Source organism: Bidens hawaiensis, unplaced genomic scaffold, assembly GCF_021521415.1.
Source record: "Bidens hawaiensis isolate Kalapana, Puna unplaced genomic scaffold, B.hawaiensis_p1.1 tig00011233_1, whole genome shotgun sequence".
Lineage (NCBI taxonomy): Eukaryota > Viridiplantae > Streptophyta > Magnoliopsida > Asterales > Asteraceae > Bidens > Bidens hawaiensis.
The window spans coordinates 729,672-740,995 of NW_027491875.1; the positions used below are offsets into that span (position 1 = coordinate 729,672).

The 11,324-nt window shown below is 35.7% G+C and overlaps 1 protein-coding gene and 1 pseudogene across 1 annotated transcript; both read left to right on the top strand.

Moving 5' to 3' along the window:
* Nucleotides 1-1,447: 1,447 nt before the first annotated feature.
* Nucleotides 1,448-2,121, top strand: LOC143537610 (triacylglycerol lipase OBL1-like). The gene is made up of 2 exons (XM_077031347.1): nt 1,448-1,739; nt 1,925-2,121. Exons 1-2 carry the CDS (start codon nt 1,448-1,450, stop codon nt 2,119-2,121), a joined length of 489 nt encoding a protein of 162 aa, XP_076887462.1.
* Nucleotides 2,122-2,338: 217 nt separating this feature from the next.
* On the top strand, nt 2,339-4,143 carry LOC143537611 (triacylglycerol lipase OBL1 pseudogene; annotated as a pseudogene).
* The last annotated feature ends 7,181 nt before the right edge of the window (nt 4,144-11,324 follow it).

Here is an 11,324-nt window from a genome sequence, read left to right on the forward strand (position 1 = left end):
ATAGTTACTACAAAATAAAATGTAATTTAACTTAACATATTAAAAAGGTAACTCCTTTTATCATAGAACTTCGTATGTACTTAAAATTGCCAAATATGAAACATGTGTGATTGTGTGAACAAGTTCAAAGTAAAGAATGAGATCCTCCTGCCATGAACTGATGCACAGCATATTTACAGGTGTAACATGAAATAGTTCTTTAATTTCCTTGAAGAATGATCCAAGAATCTTTAACCTAGATCCATATCAAAAGGGAGAGATTAGCTGGCTTTGCTTAATCATCGATTGATTCTTGATCTTTTTAACAAATATAATATTGTTCCTTTAGTTTATAAATTGTAGCATTTCTACCCTTACAATGAGCTAATATTTCTTTGACAACACATATTCTAATTACGATAAAGAGATCATAAAGATAAACATTTAAAGAAAATTTTGGATCATGATATTATGAAGACATGCAAGAAGAATGATGCATACAACAACAAAACTGATCCATATCCATATTAAAATCACACGTTCCAAAGTTAAGTAACAAACTTCAAGATAATTACAAGATAACTAGGAAGCAGGAATGAGTTATTCTAGAAAATAGGGCTGCGCATTTGAGAAACCCGACCCGACCCGTGTAACACCCGACCCGGACCGAAAACCCGAAGTTCATAAAATCAGGAACCGAAGACAGGACCTGTAGGAGGCGATCGGTAAGTGCAAATGATGAAAATGGCATAAATGGTATAACCCACATTTGTTGATTTTCCCTCTTTACATACATGACATGTCAATTCTCACATCATTATAAAACGTCAAAAACCTTTTCATACGACGAAAAGCTTACCATATTTGTTGATTTTTTCATAGTAGGAATGCTGAATTCGATCTCTTTCAACCAATGAACCTTATGCATCTTGAAATCCATATATATTTCTTTTTTAACGATGAATTTTTGTCATTTGGTGAACTTAAATACAAGAACTCATAACCCCTTAATGTTTTGTTTTTCTCAGTTGACTACCAACCTCATTGGCCCATATATTTGATTACTTAATAGTTTTATGTTTATCGATTAATTAGTTAATAATTCATAGAACCCACAAACATTCTAAAGTTTAATGGTAATCAAGAGAATTCTTATTGTGTTTTTAGCTTGAGAATTACATCAGAAAGTAAAGGAATAAATAACAAAACCTTAATGAGCTAATCAGCCTAAACATGGAAAAGTCCTAAGGATATGGTAACGTACCATTCGTGAAGAGATAATCATAATATAATATGGAAATCTGCCCAATTAAACTTTAGGAAGCATGTTCATCTTTTGCAGAGAATATTTATCCAACGAGTAAGCTAATCTTTATTCATTCTCTCACACCATTTATAAAATGCTACGCAATCATACTCGTCTACATCTTAGAACAAGTTTTTCTCTAGAGAAACAAATTAAATCAACATGGGTGATGAATATATGCGGTTGGATCTCAACGAGGTGGGAGTTTGGGAATTATGTCTTCTTCTACTTGACGAAAAAATCGGGGCAAGAAGATTCATAAACTCCCATGATGATGAGAGCTTACGTGGAACATTCACTCATAGATTATTGATCTTCATCTCCATTGTCTTCATTAGGGGTCTCAAGTTAATTTCCAGACCGTTGGAATGTTTGGGGCGTTTCATCGAGTCTTTCCTGAATCTCTGGTTGCACTATGATAGCTTCTACATGCTCATCATGAAAACAATACAAGGTTTTTCTTTAACTTAAATAACTTTTCATTTTAATGCCATATGTATTGTCCGCATGTCTACGTTTTTTCATGCATGATCGAATTAAATATAAAATACATAACGAATCATTTGGTTATGGTAACCAGTAACTGTTAGATTGTTCTTATTTGTGATTCTTTCTTAATAAATGAGTAACATTTTCCAGGGAAGAACGCTGAACTATCTCGAGAATCACCAAAATTCTCATCTGCGGTCGGGTTAACAGACACAAGAGAGGAGCTGGATGATGAAATCCATCGTGATGATCCACGTTACATTAGCGCGCTTGCAATCATGGCTGCTAAAACTGCATACGAGAACGAAGCTCATATCAAGAAAATAGTCGAGGATTGGAAGGTTTAATACAATAAAATGTTACTATCATATGGTCATATTGAATGATAAATTTGAAGAAAAGCCTTTATGCATAAAACTTTATAGTAAATTAAATTTGATATTTTTACAAAACAATACTATTCATGCATATAGGGTTATCCAACTCGTATATCGACTGGAGAGTAAAGTCTGATGTCCAAGTATATCACGGGCCTTAATAAAAGAGAGAAATACTATTTTAAAATGGTTGATTGGAATATTTTCTCTTCTAGACACAACTAAATTATATATAAAACATTCTTTGTGCAGATGGAGTTTGTAGGATTTTACAACTGTTCCGATGGTAACAGCCAACCCACGCAAGCGTTTATATTTATCGATAAAACTGGAGATCATGATTTAATCTGCGTCTCGTTTCGTGGAACATCTCCCTTTAGCGCAGACGATTGGTGCACGGATCTTGATTTCTCATGGTTCCTTCTTCACGGCATAGGTAAAGTCCACATGGGCTTCATGAAAGCGTTAGGCTTACAAGAAAAATTCTCATGGCCTAAAGAACTTGAACAACACGAAGAATATGATGATAAGATTTTTGCTTATTACAAAATCAGGCAAGTTCTTAGAGAAAAACTGGACGAAAATGAGAACACGCGGTTTATTGTAACTGGCCATAGTTTAGGTGGTGCACTAGCGGTCTTGTTTCCAGCGATATTGCAATTCCATAATGAGTCCGAGTTGCTGGACAGACTTGCAGGTGTGTATACATTTGGGCAACCGAGGGTTGGAGATGGTGAGTTCTGTAAATCCATGGAAGCTCTGTTGGGCGCAGAGCGATACTTTCGGTTTGTTTACTCAAATGACATTGTGCCGAGAATACCATTTGATAATTCTGCTTTTAAGTTCAAACACTTTGGCGATTGTTACTACTTCAGCAGCTTCTACAAACGGCAGGTAATTTCTATTATTTTAGCATGTGATTTAGAAATCAGTTTATCTTTAGGTATTTTTTTTAAAGTTCTTGCATGTTTTGACAATATTTTTTTAAGTTCGCTGGTGTGACAAACTAACTCAGCAAATTAGCTTCGGTGACAAAGGAACTCATAGAGTTTTCGACCAAACTTAATTCTTATTCTAAAGTTTTTCATTAAACTCTATGGGGGTATACTTGCCACCTACGCGAACTTGCTGAATTGGCTTACAAGGGTAGCGATTGGTAAGAACTACAAAAATGCCTAGAAATATTTTGATGAATCCTAAAACACCTATCCTAAAAAATTCTTTATGTAACCCTAACGTTTCACTTCAGCATAAGGGATTGTTTCTGTATAATATACTAATGACCGCATAAGATATTATATATTATTAATTAGGTATATAGAAAAATAAAATGATAAGGCTATGTGTAGTGGAGGGCTACAAAATGGGGCGACTTGCACCATGTGACACCCAGTCAGCAAAGAGTGAGTTTTTGTTTTAGGGTTGTAATGGTGTTGTACCTCTATATATATGTGTGTGTGTCACTCACTTACAAACTATTATAATAAAATAAAACAAAGATGGTAGGCGACCAAAACTAGTCGCCCACCCCCTAATCGCCCCTTTTGTCGCCCTGAGAGGGGGGGGGGGGTTCTGCGCCCCTTGTCGCCCATGTGACCCTCTATTACTCGCCCACAGCATATAGCTTTACAAAGAGACAACATCAAATCATATAATTTAAGTATGTGAAAGATAATTACAATAAACTTTAACTTAGTTTGGAATGGTGTTTAGAAGGTTATGATGGAAGTACCAAACAAGAATTACTTCTGGCCTGTATACTGGCCTGTATCGATCGGGCTGATGTACTTGAATGCGCTTTTCGAAATGGTAAGAAGTGGTGCATTGACATATGCTTTCGGGAGGAAGTACAAAGAAGGGATACTTCTTTTGGGGGTTCGATTCTTTGGACTAATATTTCCTGGTTTATCGGCTCATTGTCCTCAAGATTATGTTAATCTCACTAGGCTGGGCTCTCCTGACGCTTTTAATACGATTCAAGAAGATAATTAATCCAAACAAAGACGACGTCATATGGACGACTGGAATATGATGATTATAAATTACTAATAAATTGTGTTGAAATAAATTAGTTAATGGTGCTACTCGTCCTAATTACTACCATATAATCTGTAGCATACAAAGATACACTTGATTTAAGTTATTTATGTTATGTAATGCATCAGTTTAAGTTGTTTATGTCAAGTAGTTTACCCATGGAATTTTTATTTTTACTTTTTGTACACTGACTCACACACACACACACATCTACTTCTTACCAAACTACATCAAAAGAATGATCTAGTCCAATACCAGGATTTGAACCACTTCTCCCCAAATGGTAAAAACCTTTACCAACAAGCAAAGACATGAAATATTTACATTTTTGTAGGGCAATTTGGCCTTTTATCAGAATTTTAGCTTCTAAAATACGATTTTAGCTCCAGATTTTTTTTAACAGCATTCTATTTCCATCTAAAATTCCACTAACTTTACATTTACAAGGAATTTAGCGCTAGATAATGACCAAGAATTTGAGTTTAGATGATTTTATTATCACTAGTATAGAAAATGGCCATTTTAAAACGGTTAAATATCGTTTACACAACGGTTTCAAAACCGGTGTATATCATAGAAGATATAAAAACGAGTTGTAATTGGTGTATATCATACTTAACAACGGGCTGGTAACCATCATAAAACTTTATTTACAATTGGCTCTTAACTGGTGTAAAGAACCTAATACAACATGTTGTTAGCCGTTGTTATCAAAGTATTTACAACGAACCAACAACCGCTGTGATGAAGTGATTACAACGGGCTACATAATTGGTGTTCTTTAAAAATATAATTTTAACGAACCGGTGTATTTATGCTTTTACAACGGATTTGTAACCGGCATTTATAATAGTTTACAATGGAAAGACAACCAGTATTTTTATGGTTTTACAAATTTTGTGAACCGGTGTTTTTTGTTAATAAAAACCCTAGACCCAGCGTAGCTACGGTGGGAGTTCTTTTATTTACAGCTCGTTTGTGGTTTGACTCCACGGTAAGCTACGGTGGTGGGCCCGCCCGGTTTCTTGATGCTCATGTGATGTTCCGACGTCGGTTGCTTCCTTTCAGCGATACCTTGATTCTTCATCATCTTGAATGCTCCAAGTTAGTTTCTTTAAGCTTTGAACACATGCAATCATAAAACCACTCCAAGTAATCGGGTTTGATAGATATAAATAACTAAAAACACACGATGGTAGACATTAAAAAAACATTATTTTACCAACGTATCACCCCTACCTTGCTCTCTTCTCGTCGCTACCACATACATTCATCCGCACTTTAACAATTTCCAGATTGTTAGTTTAGGCAGAGGGTTGACTCGTCAAATGCTTTTGCACAATTGCCGTTTAAACCCCAATCTCTGTCATATTCTTATTAAAGGCTTAAATTGTTATAGTATAACTTAAACCCTCATATAAACAATTGAATTTATAGAGCATTATAAGTTTAATTAAATCATATTTACATAAACCACAAATCGAGAGGTTACATTAACACATCACCTGGCTCATTCAGTGGTATTGATACATCGGGAGGATCGTTGGTGTCAAATAATTTGGGAGATCCATCTCTAGAGTTCGTTCATATGAAGCGGGTCATAATTTGCATTCGGATTCATGTTGAATTGGGGGCTTCTGAACCCTCCGGTGTTGAACCATTGACCTATAAACAAGCTGTGGATGCCGATAAACCTGCTATTTCAATCCATGATCTTCAATTTTCATCCTTAAATTTGAATGTGATAAAAATATAAACTTTTGGAATTGTTTGATGATTATGGAAACAACAAGTGTATAAAATATGAATTATTTGATAAATTGATTAGTGGGGAGGGAGGGTGCTGATGATAGTGATAAATTGTCAGTGATGATCGGGAAATTATTGTCAAATTAAATGGGTATTTTCTGAAGGAATATCTTAAAGCTCACCGACTTCAATTGTTTGAAAATTTTATCATTTCAAGATGTGAAAGAATACTTGATCAAAATGTGGCATAAATATTGGATTAAATCAATTATTAAAAGACGAATGGTTTTTATCTAGCTTTGATAATGTAGATGGTTTGTAGAAAGTCTTGGAGTGCGGTCCATGGTCTGTTAAAGGCTTTGCGGTTATGGGAACTATATCAAAACCGAAACCTAAATCGGTCCCTGTTTGGGTGATTGTTAAGGATTTACCCCTTTGTTCATGGAACTAGGGTAACATTGGACAAGTGGTAAGTAGAATATGCAAGCCTATAATGATGGATAAAATGACATTTGAAAAATGTAAAAGCAAAAGAGGTCCTATACCTTATGCTCGGGTTTTAGTTGAAGCAAGTGCTTCCCGGGGCTTACCGGATAGTCTTAAAGCTGAATTTCCTTCAAGAGATGGTCCCCCACCCCCCCCCCCCCCCCCCACCCCCCCCCAAACCAAAAAAAAAAAAAAAAAACTTGAGTTTCATTACAAGTGGAAGCCTTCTCTATGTGGGAAGTGTAAGGTTTTTGGACATCATGACTCATTTCATGATCCAATTGTAATGCCCGAGTTGAAAAATGAAGTGCAAAGTCATGTACCAAATGTGGTTTCACAAAAACACAAAAAAAAAAAAAAATTGTTGATAAAGATGGGTTTTAAATGGTTACAAAAAAGAAAATGAAGCAAACTTAGAACCCAAAACTGGTTAAGCGGGTTCTGTGTGCACCTCTAGACTAGATGGGTCTAAGTTGGCCCAAACAAAACCTACTGAACCTACAAGAAGTACGTGTCCAAACTAATGCTGCTGTCTCTCGACTTAATCTGATTGGGCCTATGCCCAAACTTGATATAGGTGAACTAGCCCAAACTCTCAACTTTTGGCCCAATCAATGCATGCTGGCCCATAAGTCTTCTATCAATATTGTTTTGGGCTTGGGACAGAAATCTCTTTTGGGTCGGGTTCGGGCCCACTTATTGAACCGGTTGTGATTGATCCTAATAAGCAAAATGGTATTTTGAATTCAAACAAGTTCAATGCTTTAAATGATATGAAAGAGAACTTAGATGGAGAGATCGGGGTTTGGGAAAGTGAAAACGTTGTTGCTCATAGATATTTGATACAAATTCTAAAGCATCGGACATTGTTTTTTTTCCAAATAGTCACGAGTCTCCAAGCATACTACAAAGGGTTGTTTAATAATGATGATGATGTGGAGTCAGAAGAAAATGAAAGTATAGTAAGTTGCTTGTTGTTAGTTTGCTATTTTAGTATGTTTAAATTTCTTATATAGTTTGATGTGTTTTTGAAGTCTAGTTTGATCTATGGTTTATGTCCAGAAACTTTTTGAAGCTCTTAGTTTATAATCACTTTTTCTTTTTCTTTTTAATGAAAGTTTGCCATGATTTAAATCATTTTACCACAAAGAAAGAAAAAAAAATCTAAAATCTAAAAACTTACTTTTCATGAAGTGTCTAACTTTAAGAGCTTCCAATGTTTATTTTGCTAAATATAGTGAGACCATGGTGATTTTCATTAAAAAAAATTGTTGGTGGTTAAAAAAAGGGAGGGTGAGGGGTATTGGGTTTAAATGCTTTTTACATTTACTTGTTGACTTGAAGGACTCTAAAGTGTTTAGTTAGTTGGGAATGGACGTGGAGGGTAGGGATGAGCAAAATCGGTACATGTACCGAACTGGTACCGGTACCGAAATTGGTACCGATTTGGTATCGTCGGTACCGAATCAGTACCAAAGTTTTGAGTTTCGGTACTGGTACGGGACCGGTATTTCTCGAATTTTTACCTTCAATACCGGTACCGTCCCAGTTCCGGTACCGAACCGAATATTTCGGTACCGGTACCGGTACCAAGAATTCGTGATTTTCGGGAGCGAGATTTTCTGGACTGGGACCGGTCGGTATCGGGTACGGTCCCGATCACATCCTTATGATAGTATAACCTAAAAAAGAAGTTTATAAAAGGCCTAAGATTGATACCATCACCTTAATTAGGTAAGTTCACGGAAATAATAGAGAAAAACTGATTTAAGAATGAGGTAATTGAATTGAAACTTCCAATGGTGGCAGTATTCGACCGTCAACTACATTGTCACTAGTCAATTAAACCTACATAGCATTTATTTTCATGGGTCTTCTCAATTCAATTAAATTCCTAATCTTCAATCAAGTTGCCCCCAATAATTCAAGTAATCCATTCAGCAAATTAACATCTTTCGATTTCCGATCAACCCAAAGAAATCATGTTGGAACTCAACCGATTTGTAGCATTTTTGTTCATCATTTTAAGTTTCTTCATTTGCTTAGTTCAATCCATCTGTAACACAGGATGCGATTTTACGCCTGGTTTCTACAACGTTGAACAAAGAAAGGATATCAGCACTTCAGTTTCCCAGTTCTTAAACACTAGCAATATTCCCAAGTATATAACTAATTTCACAACTGCAAAGTGGATTGATAGCTGCAATTTGTATGACTACAATCGTTTACCGGATACGGGTTATACTAACGTGAGTGTGAACTGTACGTGTGGGGACAGTTCGGTTTCAAAGAATACTGGTCCGTTTTATCCGTGCGTGCTTCGGAGGAAGGATACTTTCACTTGGGTTGCCGTCTCCGAAAAACATTCCAGCTTAAACCGGAGTCATAATCCACCTGTTGATTTCGACGTGCAATCTAATGCTAGTTTGCCACATCCTTTCGGCCAAGGTCAGTATTTGCATATATATATCGAACTCTTTTTGAAGGATTTTTTTTTTCATAGATTGATGTGGGAATACAACACTTGATCAATATTATTTACCAATATCATGGGTATGTTTGGCAAAACTAACTGGTAGTTGTAGCTGGAAACTATTAGCGGGTGGCTGGAAGCTGGTGGCTGAAAGTTGTAGCAGGTAGCTGTAACTTTTTATGTATATTTAGATTTTGGCCGAGTAGCTGGAACTTTTAATAAAATATATAAAATTACTAAAATGAGCATAACTAAAAACAATAATAGTAAATGTATTTATTTTGAAAGGTTATTTAAGTAAATTAAAATATTAAAAGCTTGTAGCTCTTTCTAAACGCTACTAATAGAAGTTTTAGACTTTTTATCCTGACCTAAAAGCTTCAAGCTTCTTAAACCAAACAAGACTTTTAATTAAGTAGAAACTTTTTTATTAAAAACTTGAAACTTGAAGCTCTTAAAAGCTTCATGCCAAACATACCCCATATCAAATAACTATGGACCTTCAATCATACCAATACAATGGGAAAATGATCAAAATGTTATATTTGAACAGAAACCATTTAACCATTTTATTTCCAAAACTTAAATCCCTAACTCTTGTCAAAGCAACGGCTTTTGATCACTACTTGGTGGGATTTTTAATCACTCTGATTTTGCTATTTGTCAAAAAAAATTTATCGGCAAAGCCACAAAAATCTCATTGGAAGATGAGATAAATCTAGTCGAACGCCATAATAAATTTTGTCAGACGCCTAAAATCCCTAGGTTCCAAAAAATAAATGAAATATATTATTTTGATGACGCGTGATAAAATCTTATTGATTGAAAATCTTCTAGGCTAATGATTAAACTGTGTTTGGGTTGACGAGACTAATGGTGAAGAATATTTAGAAAACTATAACCAAATAAACATTTTTAATTTAACCGATAAAATGCATATCTTGTCATTATCCCCTAACTCAGTTGCTCAAGTTGAGGCGTACTATGAATTATGAACTCAGATATGGCTCAAATGAAAATATCTGCTTGTGGTGGTTGCCTTGTCATTCCTCTATTATTTTTACAATCACATATAACTTTTATATTATTTTTTTTTAGAAAAGTATGCCATAATATCAGCAATTTACTGTATTTGATTACAGAATATACAGGCTTAACATGTATATTTAGATACAACGTTCTTCCAAAAATGATTACAATATTGCGTCAAAACTGATATACGACGCTCACTTCACAAGACCCATCCCTTAAGCCCTATACTGGATTGACCAGACACGTGCCATGCTTTCTTCTTAAGTTTCCAAACCACCATCACATCAAAAGTTATAAAGATACAGAAGTTTTCGTATCCAACCTTCTATCTTTAAATTTAAAATTACATTAAAAATCATTAAACTTTCTCTCCTTTTTTAATTAAATAATATATTTTTATACCTTTATCATTACTATTTTTTTCACTCACAACCAATTTCAAAATATATTAAAAAATTATAAGGTGTGAACAGTAACTTTTCAAATATACAGAAAAAACACTGGGTTTTCTAATATATAAAAACTTTTCACTCACAACACCCTAAATTACTCTTAGGGATGACAATGAAACCCGAACTCGATGGGGAAACCCGAAACCCGACATAGTTGGGACGGGTAATACATGACCCTTTAGGGTTTGGGACTAATTACGAAATTTTCGTGGGTTTGGGACGGGTTTGAGATTTGTAATATACCTGATTACCCGATAACATTAACCCATTTACCCGATTATATACCCGATATACCCGACATAACTTTTTTATGGTGTTGTTTGTTTTTCCTCTGAAGCACTTCTCCACCTCTTTTGTCTGCACTGAGAAGAGGGCGCGCAGACGTTGGGCTCCGCAATGTGTTTGTTTTTCCAAAGACGTTTCATTAAAAAACGTCTGCGCGCCCTCTTCTCCTAGAAGTGATGGCATTGTTACTTCTCACCTCTTCTACCCCATTTCTTCTCACCTCCCTCTCAAAAAACATCAGACTCTCAAACCCTACCTCTCCACTTCTTCTTCTACATCTCACTCCCAAACCCTAATCCTCTCCTCCTCTCCACTGCCGCCCAACTCCTCCACCGTTGCAACCAAAGCCTGCTGTCTCTCCCACGCCGCTACCACTCCCACGCCGCCGCCTCCACTCTACCGTCGCCGCCTCCACTCCTCCACTCCTCCATCGCCGTCGCCTATGATTTCTCCAGCAGTATTCATTGCGTATCTTTCATATTCTCACCATCCAGGGGGCTCGCTTGGTTTCTAATTCCACTTTAATTAATTACCTATGCGGGCTGCTGTGAGTTTCTTCACCCATATTTTGTCATGTTTTTATGTTTAAGCTTGAAAATTATTGCTGCTTATTGAATTTTAATACATATTTTGTCAAAACCCAACCCTAGGGATATTAA